The 18,144-nt window shown below is 40.3% G+C and overlaps 2 protein-coding genes across 2 annotated transcripts in view; one reads left to right on the top strand and one right to left on the bottom strand.

The window, feature by feature from the left end:
* LOC111964661 (multiple epidermal growth factor-like domains protein 10) overlaps window positions 1-2,222 on the bottom strand; it is a 34,852-nt gene extending 32,630 nt beyond the window's left edge. Inside the window, exon 1 of the mRNA XM_023988502.2 lies at window positions 1,983-2,222. The gene's annotated coding sequence lies outside the window, so the exon portion shown is untranslated. The remainder of the gene's footprint in view (window positions 1-1,982) is intronic.
* Window positions 2,223-6,772: 4,550 nt separating this feature from the next.
* gpatch4 (G patch domain containing 4) lies at window positions 6,773-11,184 on the top strand. Its single transcript, XM_070444007.1, is given in 10 exon segments — window positions 6,773-6,863; window positions 7,195-7,279; window positions 8,975-9,141; window positions 9,263-9,376; window positions 9,505-9,617; window positions 9,737-9,814; window positions 9,979-10,161; window positions 10,163-10,190; window positions 10,192-10,280; window positions 10,282-11,184. Coding segments are annotated over 9 exon segments (993 nt in total). The 5' UTR covers window positions 6,773-6,863; window positions 7,195-7,200; the 3' UTR covers window positions 10,424-11,184.
* Window positions 11,185-18,144: the final 6,960 nt, after the last annotated feature.

Here is an 18,144-nt window from a genome sequence, read left to right as displayed (position 1 = left end):
GGGACTTTTGCTTCTTTATTCGTTTATTTGTTATTTTTGTTTGTTTCACGTATTCCTATTAAAATGGATACTAACCACGCTGCATCTTGGTCCGACATTTCTTACTCCTCAGACGAGGAGGACGAAGACTACCGTTACAACATTAGACAGAAAAATCCACACGGAATCTCGATTTACCCACTGGGCACACGCTGGTTGAATTAATAATGTTTCCACATTATTTCAATTAAATTACATTGAACTAACTTGGAATAGATGTTGAATTGACGTCTGTGCCCAGTGGTGATCTACTTTTGTAAAGAGGTCAGCTGACTACAGACGGATATCAATGTGTTTTCCTGAGGATTTTGGTGAGCTGTCTTGGAAAGCACAGTAGATGGGAGTTTAGGTGCTGTCAGGTCCAGGTGGCAGTGGCTTACTGTGTAAATCACATATCCTATCTTTCATTTCCAGGTGTTGAGTGCTAAAGTGTTTCTATGTGCAACAGCGCCAGGTTCTCCCAAGAGCCTCCATTCACAAGTTCTCTTTGGGTACTACACTAGAGGATTTTAGACCTGTTTGCAGTCCTAAGGTAAAGCTGGGTGAAAACAGACATATACCTTACCTTTAAAACAATAAGATATAGCCATAGAAAGAGTATATGTGTCATCCAAAGAGGAAATGTGCTCCACATAGATATGAAAAGCACTGGGTGTGTCAGAGCCACCAGAGGACTCACTATGATTGTCCCATTTGGTATGTTTTCAACTTGAAGTGTTGAAAGTTGGCTCACTCACTCAGACCGTGTCACAATGTGTCGCACACTGCTAGAAGTGACAGCCACCTCATCCCCACGCTTCGTTGCCATTAGTCATGAATCTTGCCTTGCCACAACATAGGCCTCCAGGTCAATTAAGATCTTGGAATACCCAAGAGGTGCTTAATAAAATGAAAAGACAACAGAGGCGGAGGCTGGTCGTTTGGCGTAAGGAAACAACAACAGACCTACTCCCAACCGACCTACTCCCACTGACTTCCTCTGCTCTACATTCTCTAATGGAGGACATACTGCCTGCACATCAAAGGTTTGTGTGTCACAGATAGCAGGACAGCAGCTTTAGACAAGAGCTGTCCTAGTTATGACTAGTCAATAAACCAATCTGGAGGCCCAGAAATGAGTGTGTTCTAGCCCACATCTCTATTATGAGTTGAGTTCTACTGTTTTGTCATTACAGTCATTATACTGTACCTAGATATTTAAGAGTAAGTCTTGAAAAAACAAACAACTAGGCCTAGTTAAGATACAGTAACATTAATGCACCTATATTCTTTATTGCTAATATAATTACAGTTACTATACTCGATGTGATGAAAATAAACATCAGTAATAAAGATGAAAAACATTATATATTTGTAACAATATGCAGGTTGAGGTTCACACTTGTGATGTTTGCATGGATGACATCCTGCAGTCCTCCTGACTTCAGATGGGGGGGGGGGGACAGGCAAGTGGAATCATCTTTGAAACAACTTGAACCCTAAACCAAACAACTGCAAGCCTGAACAAACAATACACATTAAGATGGCACTTTATGATAGTCAGATCATGTTTTGCATATCAAGACTGTAGGCTAATCCTTCTAGCAAAATATGAATTGACCCAGCTTAGTTATGAAGATTTAGGATATGGCTATGCCCCAGCAAACACTCATGACAGTAAATACTCACAAAAACAGCATTTCAAATACAAATGTTCAGTATTCACGTGTTATTTTCTATCTACTGATATATATGGTAATATGCAGGCATGTCAGGATGTACTACTGTATGTGCTGTACTTCAGAGAAAAGAGCAAGACAACAGTATGGGAGAGAATTWAAAAAATCATACAGATCTAAATATGGCCGTTACAGTTTGAATAATCTGCGAATAATCAGGCATAATCATTTTACAATAGAGACTTTATCGTTTGTTTTCTAAACGCATACGTTTTCTGCACTCACCTGGGTGAAAAGCATTTGTTGTTAATCCACTGTATTTGCGGCGATAGTCTATTTATGCGACGAAAAATTTCCAAGTAAACTACCTCAAGATATTATAATAAATTTCCAGCGGTGGAAAATGAGTTCCAGATGAAGTCAGTGAAGAAAGAGCAGTAGTATAACTTCACAACTTCAGTGCGCTGGTTTCTGCCGCATCCATCGGGGGAGGGTCTGTTAGTCGCAGATTGTGGATTGAGAGGAGGTGAGGCAAGTAGCGAACTGAAAAATGAACAGGAAAGAAGAACGAGAGAGAGAGAGAGAGAGAGGAGGGAGACGGAGAGAGAGAGAAATATAATTATAGAATAGTAAACATTTGATTACAATTAGACTTTTCACAATAAACAAAAACTAAATTGTCAAATTGATTTATTATCTTGTCGGAGGCCTAAAGTATATGGTTGATACAGTTTAAGTGGGATTGAACTAATAGGTGATGACGTCAAAGTGCACGTTTTAATCAACTCTTTGTCATACATGATCGCTATTCATCACAGTAGCCTAGTTTAAGATCTGAAGAAGTGGATGGGGAGATATGGTCAGGAATTTGTGGTTCAGATTGTAAGAAATAAGGACCAATCGGTAATGACTACTTGATGGAAAACAGAAAAACTCATTGCATGCTAGATTAGGCCTTTAGTGCAGGTAGACAGACCTAGTGCATCAGTGACATCATGTAGATGCAATGTTTGATGAAGGCATCTTTAAATCATTTTTCACCACTGTACAGAACCAATAATTCAACATAGTAGGTCTGGTGTTGTATAGGCTTAGTCATTTAAATGTACTCCTGTTGAACAATTGCAATATGCATACTGCACATCATCCATGTTTTGCTAATYTATCTTTCCTCTTGGAGTTTTCCCCTCCCTAGTGAGTCACTGAGTTTCAGGACAGGGAGGTTGAACATGACCAGACACTGGACACACGTTTTATTGACATTGGGTATTTCTGGCTCACAATATATGTTGTGACTGCTGTGATAACTGTGTGCCTGGGTGGTTCATAGGGACTGTAAGACAGCAAGAGAAGAGTTTCCTGGTAAACAGTAGGCTGGTGATGATAACTGGGGATTTCAGGATGTGTGTTTTTCCTACCGSCGAGTGTTCACACAGATAAACAGCACTGCATGGTGGGTTAATGGCGCACACATCCTTGTCATGAGGAAACCAAGAGCCCACAGAAAACATAAAATGGTTTCCTGTAGGCTGGAGTGCCCAACCAGGGTCCTCTGAGACAAAGCCTGACTGGACTCCTGTATGATGGAACTAATCATGTCCACCTGCCTGCTGTGCGCTAATTGAGCCTGGGGACACAGTTAGAATGGAACTGTAGCCTATGTCTCAACACAAACTCAAAAGCAAAGTTAAAATCAATTGAGCTGCAGAAAATCATGGAATAAGACTAATTACATATTATGTAACAGAGCGGGGTGGAGTGCGCGGTTGAGCCTGGGCCGGGGTGGGGGGGGGCCCAATTCTAGCTTGGATGTTGCGGCAGATGTGCTCTCTCGGTTCAGTCTGCTCTCTCTACTGTCTCTTCTCTCCTCTCTCTGTACTCTGCTCTCTCTCTCTGCTCTCTTCGTTTCTCTCCTCTCTAGGTTCTCTCTGCTCCTCTCTCTTGTCTCTCTCTCTCTCTCTTCTGCTCTCTCTCTCTCTCTTCTGCTCCTCTCTCTCTCTCTCTCTGCTGCGTCGCCTTCTCTCTCTGCTCTCTGCTGCCTCTCTCTCGTGGCTGTCCGTCGTCGTGGCTCGTCTCTTCTGCTCGGGTCTCTCTTCGGTTCTCTCTCTCTGCTCTCTCTCTCTCTCTCTCTCTCTCTCTCTCCTCTTCTTCTCTCTCTCTCTCTCTCTCTCTCGTCTCTCTCTCTCTCTCTCGTCTCTCTCTCTCTCTCTCTCTCTCTCTCTCTCGTCTCTCTTCTCTCTCTCATCTCGCAATCTCTCTCTCCGCCGGGTCTTCTCTCTCTCTCTCTCTCTCTCTCTCTCTCTCTCATATGACCCCTGGTGGATTATGCAAGCTTTACTCATGTGGCAAGCTGTTGCTTTAAAATATAAACATATTGGGATAAAATATGATATTAATTATGAATCATTGACATTTTCAAAGCATGATAAGTAAAACAATGTCTTGATAGCTTCCCATAGGTTCCATAATTATAAGAGACGTGCAACATTTTTACAAACAGGATGGGTATAAGTTGGAAAGGTTGKGGAAACAGCTGTTGATGAAAACGTTATCACAATGCAATTTTCTCTGGGGCCCCAACATGGGGTTTCTCCATTGGGACCCTAGGAGGCAGGTTTGCAAGAACAAGGGGGCAGGTAGGCCAACTGTCAGAACTGTGACAGGCTAATCAAGAGTCCACTATTGGAAGGATATAGGGCACATTAGTTTCAAATGACTGTTTCAACACAGGGGGTTTGTGGCACCTTGATTGGAGCAGAATAGGTGGAATGGTATCAAACACATGGTTTGATACCACATGGTTTCCATGTGTTTGATGCCATTACATTAGCTCCGTTCCAGCTGTTATTATGAGCCGTCCTCCCTTCAACAGCCTTCTGCGACTTTCACGTATGTATTGGGTAAGGGTTGGTATTGGAATGACAATGGCAATATTCAGTTTGGCTCGCAAGTACAACATTTAGCAATTAAGTAAGGATTATTTGCAAATTCAAAACCACTTCTAATCAACTAAACCTGAAAACAAGTTCAGAACGTTGCCGATTGTGCTCGTCGGGGGTGTAGTCATTTGTCCAAACCAGTGGAGACTGCTGAGGGAAGGACGGCTCATAATAATGTCTGGAAGGAAGTAAATACAATGGCATCAAACACATGGAAACCATATGTTTGATGTATTTGATACCATTCCACTAATTCCACTCCAACCATTACCACGAGACCGTCCTCCCCAATTAAGGTGCCACCAACGTGCCACCAACCTCCTGTGGTCCAAACGAGAGTTACAATTGGACAAATTCCGCTAGGTCCCTCCCCGTTTCGTTCAGTTTGCTTCCGTTTAAGAAACGTAAAGAATACACCCCAGTGTTTAGTCTCTTAAAATGAAGGGGGAGATTCACAGTGTTTGTGTGAGAAGTGTGCATAAGGGCATGAGACAAAGGAATGTGAAGCATTGGGGAAAGTAGGGATATGTGCAGTGGTGGAAAAAGTACCCAATTGTCAAACTTGAGTAAAAGTAAAGATACCTTAATAGAAAATGACTCAAGTAAAAGTCATCCAGTAAAATACTACTTGAGTAAAAGTCTGAAAGTATTTGGTTTTATATATACTTAAGTATCAAAAGTAAATGTAATTGCTAAAATATACATAAGTATCAAAAGGTAAATTAAAATGTCAAATTCCTTATATTAAGCAAACCAGACGGCACCATTTTCTTGTTATTTTAATGTACGGATAGCCAGTGACACACTCCAACACTGACATAATTTACAGACGAAGCATGCGTGTTTAGTGAGTCTGCCAGATCAGAGGCAGTAGGGTGACCAGGGATGTTCTCTTGATACGTGTGGCAATTGGACAATGTTCCTGTCCTGCTAAGCATTCAAAATGTAATGAGTACTTTTGGGTGTCAAGGCAAATGTATGGAGTAAAAAGTACATTATTTTCTTCAGGAATGTAGTGAAGTAAAAGTTGTCAAAAATAGTAAAGTAAAGTACAGATACCCCGAAAAACTTCTGAAGTAGTACTTTCAAGTATTTTTACTGAAGTACTTTACACCACAGGATATGTGTTAATTGTAGGGGTGCCCATGGGACTGTGGATCAGAAATGTCCAGTGCAGAAGAGGCAGGTTGAGGTTTTCAGGGCTAGAGTAGTGCAGAAGTTATCATATTCTGAGACAGTGAAGAAAGTAGAGGAAGATGGGTCAAGGGGGAGGGACTCTGAGAGGAGTGGTGTGAGTACTGTAGTAGATCTGTACCAGTACAGAGGGATAGGCCAACAAGTGATATACAGTACCAGTCAAAGTTTGGATACACCTACTCATTCCAGAGGTTTTAGTTTTTTTAAACTATTTTCTACATTGTAGAATAATAGTTTAGACATCAAAACTATGAAATAACACATATGGAATCATGTAGTAACCAAAGAAGTGTTAAACAAATCCAGAGAATGCCAAGGGTGTGCAAAGTTGTCATCAAGGCAAAGGGTGGCTACTTTGAAGAATCTCAAATATAAAATAGATTTTGATTTGTTTAACACTCTTTAGGTTACTACATGATTCCATGTGTGTTATTTCATAGTTATGATTTCTTCACTATTATTCTATGATGTAGAGAATAGTAAAAATAAAAACCCTTGAATGAGTAGGTGTGTCCAAACTTTCGACTGGTACTGTATGCTTCAGTAAGATTGGATTTTTTGCATTTATAGCAATGGTTTTCAACTGTACTACAGAAAATTAAGGTTGTGGTGGACGCTACAGAGAGGTATTTGGGTGTATGAGACTTAACGTCAGAAGAGTTACAGGGTGTGTTGTGTGGTGGTGACTTGTCATTTCAGGCTGTTGGCCTGAGCTAGGCCTATATATATTTAAATAGTGGAATAGGGTGGTGAGTGTAGGGTTAGATGGTAGGGTATTTGGTGATTTTTTTTAAATGTTGTATTTACAAGCCAAGTATACGGGAGTTATACTCCAGTCTAGTAGGTGGCGGTAATGCAACATTTATTGGATGCCAACCGCCGTTAACCCTCATCGAAGAAGAATAAGAAGCGTAGTCTTTTCCGGTGCCATGTCAGCCTGCTGAATTTACCTCATGGTTCAAGTCGAACTGTGAAAACTTTTTAATTTATCCCTTTTGAACAACAATGTGAGTCTAGATAACCAGACGAGGTAAAATAATTAGTACCATTACCCCGGTCGTTGTTTATGATTTCATAGCCAGCACTTATTAGCACAGCAATGACTTCCATTCAAGTGTAAATGTTCTCTTAAAACTAACTAGCTAGCTAGCTTGTTAGCTAAACCCAAACTGAACTTTGCCTGAGCAGTCTTTTTTGCGGACTTGCAAACAGAATTTGTATATTATATTTGAGAAAATAGTATTCTTTGTGCATTGCTGTTCAACTATCTAATACATAAATGTTGACATCTGATACTGAAGACCTGTCAAATGCAGTGTAATATAGCTAACGTTAGCTAGCTAACATGTTCATTTCTTTAGAAATAAATGGCAGAAACTGTTCAGGAAAAGAGCCGTGGACTGAAGTTTGCAGAGCAACAGCTACTGCGTCATGGCTGGGAACAAGGTAATGTTAATGTTCGATTTTCAGAAAGGTATTTAGTAAMAGTACGGTATAGTCATTTAATGATGGGCAATATGCTAGCTAATGAACATTTTAAGATTACAGGCAGGAGTTTCTATATCAAGTGTAACGTTATACATATGTCAGCTTGAACTTGCTTGTAAATTACATTGGTAGGCAGGGCAAACCAGTTTTGGTGATTTAAATCCATCAAAGCACGTTTTTGGACTCATTCAGCAGTCATTCAGCAGTTTTTACCTGATTTTAAGTACAATACCATTGGAAATGAATGTTGAACGTTACATTTGTATTCCTGAAACTTGTGTTAAATGATGCTGGCACTGCTTCCTGTTGACAAGACATTTGGATAAATAGCCCAATGTCAACAGTTTTAACGTGTCCAAATCAATAACCAATAATCAGAAACAGTTTATCTTGAAAACATAAAATGTACTATCATACATGTGCAACAATTAGTTCTGATTATATTACTTGTATTTTTTATGCAAGTGGCAATAAATCACTGATATCGATTAGGGGGGAAATCGGGTTGTATGCTCTGTTGAAACTTAAAACCACATGACAACTGGACATATTTTTACATCACTGGTTAGAGAACAACCTGCAGAAGACAGTGGGCTACATTGGGGTGATGCATTTTGATTTGGGGGTCGCCAAAACAGAAAAAGAAACGCACTGCTTATTTGTAAATCACTCATATCGAAAACCACATGGAATGTGTTCATTACTGGTTAGAGGAGAATTTGTAGAAGACTGCTAACTACATTTTGAAGTGTTGAACAGGGGGTAAACGTTTGGAGTGTAGCGCTGTTTAAACTAACACTATTTAAAGGCCACACAGAATCATGGAATAACTTGTACATGGTTGGTTAGATGAGAACTTGTAGAAGGCTGCGATGTATATTTTGGAATGTCGGATGTTGATTTCGCCATCACGAAAAAGGGAACAAACCACTGTTAACCCAAACGTTGTGATTAGTTTAAGTTATCACGACCCATAGGATATCAACAGTGACAACGGCTGGCTGTTATTTAAGTGATAGTTTGATTGTCAAATCCATTGGTGTGTGGCCAGCAACTTTTAAAGAGAGACTGAGAGAGAGAACTTTTAAAGATACTTTTTTTGTGCCATTTCATTAACGGCGTGTTCTGCTCATCCCAGCACGTGTGACAATCAATGGTACAAAACCAAAGATATTGATCTGTTTTGAGCAATAAATCTTGTCATCGTGATGACTATATTCTTTTATACTCACATCACCAATCTGAGGTAAAAGGATATGTAATTCCACAAAATGTTATGGTTTGAAAATGCAAGCTTGTTAGGTAGTAACAAACTGTCCACATTAGGGAAATTAGCGCAATATTCAATTCAATATGCAAAATAATTAAACATGTCAATTTAAGATGATTGTCTATGTTGCCTACTCACAAACTATTGCAACAATGACATCTATTTCTCACTAATTTAATGATTTAGAGTGTAAAAAAATGCTCTCAAACACAATTTAACCGGGCGCTCTAGACTAGAGCCTCCGTAGTGTCTGTGCAGCAGCCTGAATGTTTGATGTCCCTACTAGTAGTAGTTGCCAGTCGTATCTAATTCTGTGTTATGAATGGTAACTAGATTTAATGTTCTTAGTTTACCACTAATAGAAGACCCCTCACTGTTCACAGGTAAAGGTCTTGGTCGGCAGGAGAATGGTATATCTGAGGCTATCAAAGTCAAAGTGAAATGTGACAAGGGAGGGGTGGGACATCGTCAAGGGGAGCAGTTCACCTTCCATTGGTGGGACCATGTCTTCAACAAAGCATCTTCTAGCCTGGAAGTGGAATCTGGCGAGGTAAGTCCTCATAGGGGGTGTGTGAAATGAAAGATTATTTTACCACTAGGCCACTCACACGCATACACACATTCACACACTTACATTGGGCCTAGGCTACATCTCCACCTTTCTGTTCTAGAATGGTGTGCAGGTGAAGAAGTTGGTGGAGGAGGAAGAGGAAGGAATGATCTCCAACAAGAAGCCAACGAAAGCCATGTTGGGAAGAGACAAACTTTATGGATGCTTTGTGAAGGTACAGAAAAACAAATCCAACTGGAACACACCCATATCTGTGCCAATGAGCGCTCTTGATAGTACAGAAAGATACTGCACTTAGGYTAATGATATGGACTGGAACGGTTGTATTTCTCTTCCTCCTAGTCTGCCACCCTCCTGGCAGGACTGGCGCAGCCAGAGTAGAAGTCGTCCAGTACAGATGACAGCAGCAGCTCTGACGATGAGGACCAGAGACTTAAACTCTCCAGCACCACCAAGTAAGAACCTCACTGCCCAATACCATCCACCACCATACAGGGATTGATATCAGTTTGTGAAGGTTATTTGTTTTCATGTCAATGTGAAGATTAACAACAGTGGTTTTATGTACTCACAGGTTTAAATAATAAATGCTATTTCCCTCTCCCTTTGACGCTGACCTGGTGAAGGCTTGTGGAGGACGCACCGCTCACAAGTAAGTATTTTGCTTGTCACCAATAAGTTTGTAATAAACATAAACAAATCACATGAATGTGTGTTCTATCTTGGTGCATGCTGTTGGTGGAGGGCTTGAACCTGGTCTTGCATGTCTTAATAAGGAAGCTGAACATTGTTTGTCCCTATTCCTGTTCGCCACAGAGGAGCCAGACACGGCCTTACCATGAGTGCCAAGCTAGCCAGACTGGAGCAGCAGGAGCAAGAGTTCATGGCAAAGTATGGCAAGAAARACCAACTAGCGGCTGCAACACCAGATAGCGTCACCACCATTACCCGGCCAGCTGCCCAGATCCCTGAGGGTGAACTGACGGATGAGACCCAGGGGGGGGGAAAAGAGGAAGAATCACTGAGGATACCCGTGAGAATGTGGCTGAAGAGAATGCCGATTCTGCTGTCGTCTCCAGAAGTACCAACATGGAAATAAAGGTGAAAAAGAAGGATAGTTCAAAGGAGTGGGGAGGTGGCGGTGGTTCCTGTAGAGGAAGAACTAACGTCTGTGGAAGATAATACAGCAGACAATGCTCAGCCAACCCAGAGGAAGGTGTTGGAAGAGGGCGAGGGCTGTCATCTAAATGGAGGTGTGTGAAACTGCTGTCATTTCTATAGAGAGTGAAGCCGGAGGAGGCGGTGAAGAGGCTTCAGAGGGAGAAGGTGCCACTCAGCAACAGACTGACTCACACTACTACCAAGAAGAAGTCCTCCAAGAACAGAGGTGGCTCTGGTGGCTGAGGAGATGAAACACTGATAGAGAAACCAACCACTCGGAAACTGTGGCAGATTCCCCTCCAAAAGAGAAAAAGAAACGGGATGGAGCAATAGAGGAAGTGAGAACGGTGGAGGAGGAACCTAAAATAAAAGGTAAAAAGAAAAAAATGCAAAGAGGACAAGCAGACAGTAGAGGACAGGTTGCATGATGTATCGGCCTCCATACCTCTAAAAAATAGAAGACCGCTAAACAACAGGAACCAGATTGATGAGGACTAGTTGGAGAGGAAACAGGTCAGGGATTTGGGTCGGCGCTCTAATACGTCTCATAGACACATGAAACCAACTAATGAAATGAAGTCTATTTTTAATTAACGCTCAATGGCCATTATTGCAACACCATGCAAAAAGGATGTTTTGTTTCTTGTCAGCATTTTTATTTGTATGGAAAGATTCAGCTACAGACTCTAAGAAAATATATATTTCAGCGTCAACTGGTGTTTTTGTACTTGTCTGTTGGTCTTGTATTGTTAATATTCTTAACATGGCTGTTTTAAACAATGTGATATCAACATCAGATATGAGGTTGCTACATATGAGCACAGTAATGCATTTTATTTGCTCAATTAACTTTCCTTACTACTCTCTGATGAGGTACATTTACATGAAGTGACAAAGCTGCTAATTTAGAAGTATTGCATCGTTTATAAAACAACAATTATTAAAATAAAAAATAAAAAACGGAACCTATGAAAGCCCTACACAAGTGTTCTATTTAAATGTTTTATACACTGCTATACAATAGATCTTTTGACTGTGAACATGGCTCAATTTACCCTGACCATATTAATGCTTTACTCTCACAGATCCATCGGTTTCTCTGGCCACACGATGCAGCATTCCAATTAGCCAAAGGTGCATTGTTTGGGTTAGTTAAAGCACAATCGCGACCCCATACAGGTTGAATCTTCCAAAACCTGTGAAAAGAAATCCTACAATGAATGAAAAAACATAACCCCCAAAAATAATGACTTAAGGCTGGATTCAATGTATCGCGGAAGAGCCACGTTAAGATTTAAAGGTGATGGTTTCCAATTGGGCCGGCATGCAGCGTTTACCGTGAATGCAGTCTGCGAACGTGGGAACATTGATTTAAAATTTTGCGAATCTTCCGCGATACCGATTGAATCCAACCCTTAGTGAAGAATTGTTTTAGGCAACATGCTTCTTTGGAATGTTCTTACCCATCAGTCAGATTCTGATTACGTCCATCAACCCAAAGCCATTGACCGTCTTCTGCTATGTCAGTCAGGCCGATCCAGTACCCATGATCTTCATCATAGTAGGCTTGAGTGTTGTTGAGAATGAATTCCTGAATGAGAAATTAAGGAAACCACAAGTAGATCAAAATAAATATAGGATACATTTAACAGTAATCCACAGTTTTGTGAGGCAGTGTGACAGTGTCTAAACGTTATGGATATATGCATCTTATCTGGTCCAAATGAAAGAGAATACGGTATGAAAGTACTTCCTACTTCCTGTAGTCAGTCCCCTACTTTTTTTGAATGGGCTTCAAGCTTACATAATCAAATTTGTGAAAAGGCAGTTATACACTGAGTGTACACAACATTAGGAACACCTGCTCTTTCCATGACAGACTGACCAGGTAAAAGCTATGATCCCTTATTGATGTCACTTGGTAAATCCACTTTAGATGAAGGGGAGGAGACAGGTTAAAGAAGGATGTTAAGCCTTGAGTCATGGACAGTGAGTGCCATTCAGAGGGTGAATGGGCAAGACATTATTTTTGAAGTGCCTTTGAATGTGGTATGGTAGTAGGTGCCAGGTGCACCAGCTTGAGTGTGTCAAGAACTGCAAAGCTGCTTCTTTTTTGAATACTCAACAGCTTCCTGTGTGTATCAAGAATGGTCCACCAACCAAAGGACATCCAGCCAACTTGACACAACTGTGGGAAGCATTGTCAACATGGGGCCAGCTTCCCTGTGGAACGCTTTCGAACACCTTGTAGAGTCCACGCCCTGACAAACTGAGGCTGTTCTGAGGGCAAAAGGGGGTGCAACTTAATATTAGGAAGGTGTTCCTAATGTTTTGTACACTCAGTGTATAATATATATATACAAATCTATTCGTATTTATGTATTGATTTGCTCATACCCGATTCTTTTTATCAAAATATTTGACGCTCAAGAAGTAAGACACATCGCCGAAAGTTAGAAAAGTCTTATTTGAAGCCCATTCTTAGCCTACAAAATGAGCCAACAGGAAGTACCACTTCCATACAGTATAACAAAGAGCACAGATGTAGCAGTGTTAATGAACTTCATGTTGTGAGGGAGTTTCCTTGAACATACAGTAGCTATAAACAGTTGAAGTCGGAAGTTTACATAAACTTAAGTTGGAGTCATTAAAACTCGTTTTTCAACCACTCCACAAATCTCTTATCAAATTATAGTCTTGGCAAGTCGGTTAGGACACCTACTTTGTGCATGACACAAGTCATTTTTCCAGCAATTGTTTACAGACAGATTATTTCACTTATAATTAACTTAACTGTATCACAATTCCAGTGGGTCAGAAGTTTACATACACTCCGTTAAACAGCTTGGAAAATTCCAGAAAATGATGTCATGGCTTTAGAAGCTTCTGATTGGCTCATTGACATCATTTGAGTCAATTGGAGGTGTACCTGTGGATGTATTTCAAGGCCTACCTTCAAACTCAGTCCCTCTTTGCTTGACATCATGGGAAAATCAAAAGAAATCAGCCAAGACCTCAGAATTTTTTTTTGTAGACCTCCATAAGTCTGGTTCATCCTTGGGAGCAATTTCCAAACACCTGAAGGTACCACATTCATCTGTACAAACAATAGTACGCAAGTATAAACACCATGGGACCACGCAGCCGTCATACCGCTCAGGAAGGAGACGCGTTCTGTCTCCTAGACGTACTAGAGAACGTACTTTGGTGCGAAAAGTGCAAATCAATCTCAGAACAACCGCAAAGGACCTTGTGAAGATGCTGGAGGAAACAGCGTTCAAAAGTATCTATATCCAAGGTAAAACGAGTCCTAAATCGACATAACCTGAAAGGCCGCTCAGCAAGGAAGAAGCCACTGCTCCAAAACCTCCATTAAAAAGCCAGACTACGGTTTGCAACTGCACATGGGGACAAAGATCGTACTTTTTGGAGAAATGTCCTCTGGTCCGATGAAACAAAAATATAACTGTTTGGCCATAATGACCATCATTATTTTTGGAGGAAAAAGCTGTAGGCTTGCAAGCCGAAGAACAAAATCCCAACCGTGAAGCACGGGGGTGGCAGCATCATGTTGTGGAGGTGCTTTGCTGCAGGAGGGACTGGTGCACTTCACAAAATAGATGGCATCATGAGGGAGGAAAATTATGTGGATATATTGAAGCAACATCTCAAGACATCAGTCAGGAAGTTAAAGCTTGGTTGCAAATGGGTCTTCCAAATGGACATTGACCCCAAGCATACTTCCAAAGTTGTGGCAAAATGGCTTAAGGACAACAAAGTCAAGGTATTGGAGTGGCCATCAGAAAGTCCTGACCTCAAGCCCATAGAAAATKTGTGGGCAGAACTGAAAAAGCGTGTGCGAGCAAGGAGGCCAACCAACCTGACTGTTACACCAACTCTGTCAGGAGGAATGGGCCAAAATTCACCCAACTTATTGTGGGAAGCTTGTGGAAGGCTACTCGAAACGATTGCCTTTCAAAAGTTAAACAATTGAAAGGCAATGCTACCAAATACTATTGAGTGTATGTAAACTTCTGACCCACTGGGAATGTTATGAAAGAAATAAAAGCTGAAATAAATAATTCTCCCTATTATTCTGACATTTCACATTCTTAAAATAATGTGGTGATCCTAACTGACCTAAGATGGAATTTCTACTAGGATTAAATGTCAGGAATTGTGAAACTGAGTTTAAATGTTTTTGGCTAAGGTGTATGTAAACTTCTGACTTCAACTGTATCACATATTTTAATATGGTTCCTATTTCACTTTTTGTACATTTTTATTGCTTGAGTAACCCTTTAAAGGTTGTGTGAATCTCCCTTAAAGCACTTACCTGTAGCAGTGTCCTACCTGTTCCTCTTGACTGCCTATGTCAACCAAATCGGCATTGTTGTTTTTGCAGTGCTGTCTGCTTCCTTGCCAGATCCTCAAAAGGTGACAGAGGGGGACTTTAATGTGCAGAAACAGGTAACAACTGGATTGGAACAGCATCCAGCCAACTTGACAAGGTTTGCACTCTCTATATGTGCAACATGAAACATGCAAAGTAATATAATAATATATACCATTTAGTAGATGCTTTTGTCCAAAGTGACTTACAGTCATGCATGTATACATCTGTTGTATGAGTGGTCCTGGGAATCAAACCCACTATCCTGGCATTGCAAGTGCCATGCTCTATCAACTGGGCAACAGAGGACCACTACGATCAGCTACATAGTGTTTTTGACATTTTAAAGTAACATAAAGCATCACTGTGACATACATTCTGGACCATCAGCATATGAGAAAATTCAAATGAATGAGGAAATATTAACTAGGATGGAAACTTTAACTTTGGTGTTGGCATCTTTATATGGGCAGTAGTTATCAACTGGGAAAGTCTTCAACTGAAATATGACCCCAAGAGTCCAATTGAGCCCATCCCTGTCTCCTGACAAGTTCATCCTCTCTGCCTTCAATTGCTGGTTTTCAGCAATTGAAAAGCAATTGATTGGCTACACTAAGCTTGCAGTAGAGATTCATTAGGTCCTGATTGGCTGCCAGTAGGGATATATGCTCATCTGTTAGCTGCTCCAGTTCCCTCAACAAATTTGTGTTGTGCTCTGAGAGGGCAGTGTTGGCTGTGGAGAGAGAGAAGGACATACTTACTCAACCTGCACCTCTCCAAATGTCATATTATTTTGTCTTTATGATCCACATACTCACAGTAAACACAGAGAGGTATAATGGCTGATGCAAACAGGACACAAAGAACCCCCAAACACACTGCCACTACTCGAAAGGGTTGAGAGTGGGGAGCAGGGCCCTCCTCCACTAGGATTAGCAAAGATAGGAGTGCATTATAGTTACATTTTAATATGCTTCATTAGTGAATCTGACAGTATGCTATCATTCGAAGGAGTCTAATAATTGAACAATAAATGGTGGATATTGATCTCTTATTTAACACACATGCTGTGGCAGGACCAGGTTGACTTGGTGCACTCCCCCTCGCCTTTACTTCAACATATAGAGTATGTTCTTCCTTTGTCTCTTTTCTTTCATTCGTTTTTACTGTGGTAAGAATGTAACTTGTCACAGAGAGGTACTTGATTAAACCTTCATTTACAATACATTTGGCATCAATGTTCTCCAACACAGAATTGATAAAACATTAAAATAATCTGGACTAAATAGCTGCCATAACTGGCTCGCTTGCTTTAAGCATCCATCAATTTGAAGATTAAAAAACATGGTGATTTAAATAAAACCGTTTTAGTGCTAGGTCTGGCAGTAAGAATTAGCTTAATTGGTAGAAATGCACTAAAAAAGAGTAAGATAGATGAAGAGAGAAAGAAATGCTGAGACTCAGCTTTTGGTGAAGAACATTTTAGATTTTTTAAAACCATTGTGGATTAATGCAGCTCTTCTGGCATCCTTCAGATAAAAAGAAAGTCATAACCAATGGTGTCTGAAATACATGTGTGACTACTGTTAAAAAGCATACTCCAGGACTTTTCAACAGGTGACTATCAGGAAAATAGTTCTCTGTCTGTATTGATCTGTTTTATTTAAAGCAAAATTCGAACAGGCTTATGTTTCGTCATTGGATGCCTTCATAAGCGCTTTTTCTTTATTTTTCAGTTTATTTAAAGGTATTTACTTACCTGTTGAAGTGTCCTGGGGTGAGGAAGGCTTTTTTTGATTTTCAAGTCCCTCAGTCGAGCACCTGATTCCCTTTTTTTTGTTCAAGCTGGGCTGAAGCTTGTTTGGGTACGCTCTATTTATACAAGTGTGACTACTGTTGTTATTATCTTCAATAGGATCTATATAAGTACTTCTGGGTTGACTCTGGTCTGCATGAATTACTCACAGATAATCTCCACCCAGCCGGCTCTCTCTCTCTCTGTAGCAATTGAGCCTGGGGATGAGGTTACTTCACAGACAGACATTTCACTGTACAGATTCACACATCTGACTCAAAGGGGTATGTTTACGTGTCATGATGGTAACATTGCTGTGTGGTACTCAATATGGAAAGCTGTAAAGCTGTGGGAAACATAAATAACTATGTTCAGAAACAGAAATAGGATTGTCTTTCATTCCTCTTTTGTTTTAAGGTGAGCATATCTCTGAAGACTTGCCTTTCCCTCCTTATACCCTCCAGTCACTGGTTGATTCTTAAAAAATAAGTTGACCGAGCCACATTGACTGGTTACAAGTTCAAGGAAATGCCCTGACTTGCTAAGATGTCTGAAAATGTAGTAATCCTTTTCTCATTTGTCTGTTATATTAAGATAGATATATTAAGTAATTTCCCATATGAATGCAATAGATCTTCAGTACACTATTGAGCCAACACTAAGAGATTGAATGGATGCAGGGTTGCTGCAATGTGGATGTGGGCTGCTGCAATGTTGAAATACTGTCACCAGAGGGTAGTAATGAGGTCATAATGGATCAGAGAAAATAGCTCCACAACTTGTTATTCCCAGTCCTTTATTCAGCCCATCTATTATCCAATAAGATTAATTTGATTTGTTTACTTTGTACACAAAATAGTCTCATGATATGTGTGTATCAGATAAACTAAAACCATTGTGTACACATTTAATAAAATAATTGCAAATGTATTTGCAGAGACAGTCTTCTACAAAACATTAATGTCAGTCAAATTGTGAGTTTCTCCAAGTGACTGACTCAGACACCAATATCAAAAAGAAGAAGTCGTCCAAGAACAAAGAGGAGGATCCAGTGGAGATGGAACACACTAATGTAAAGAAACCAACCAATCAAAAACTGTGGAGGACTCTCCTCCAAAAAAGAAGAAGAAACAGGATGCAGCAATAGAGGAGAGAAAGGAAGGGAGAACAGTGGAGGAGGAACCTAAAATAAAATATACAAAAAAAATGCAAATAATTTGGAACAAGATTGATGAGGACTTCCCCAAGATTGTTGGAGAGGCAAAGAGATCAGCCATTGATCAGCTTGTGGCAGAGCTCCAATGTTCAGTTCATCTCATAGACAAATGAAACCATCAAATTAAATATGGTATATTTAATCTGGACTCAACTGAAATTTTTGCAAAACCATGAAAAAAGGGTGTTTTGTTTCCAGTCAACAATAGACTTTCAGCAATTCAACAATAGGGGTTAATAGTGGAATTGATATTAGAAATCATTTTTTAAACTGGTGTTTATATGCCGATTCTTGTACGGGGTTCTGTATTGTTAATATTCTCAACATGGATGTTTTAAACAATGTGATATCAACATCAGATATGAGGTTGCTAGATATGAGCACAGTAATGTCCATGTATTTTTTACTCAATGAGCT

This window comes from Salvelinus sp. IW2-2015, linkage group LG6.1 (assembly GCF_002910315.2).
Source record: "Salvelinus sp. IW2-2015 linkage group LG6.1, ASM291031v2, whole genome shotgun sequence".
Lineage (NCBI taxonomy): Eukaryota > Metazoa > Chordata > Actinopteri > Salmoniformes > Salmonidae > Salvelinus > Salvelinus sp. IW2-2015.
The sequence above is the reverse complement of the archived record's forward strand: the minus strand, read 5'-3'. Positions and strand labels throughout refer to the sequence as shown.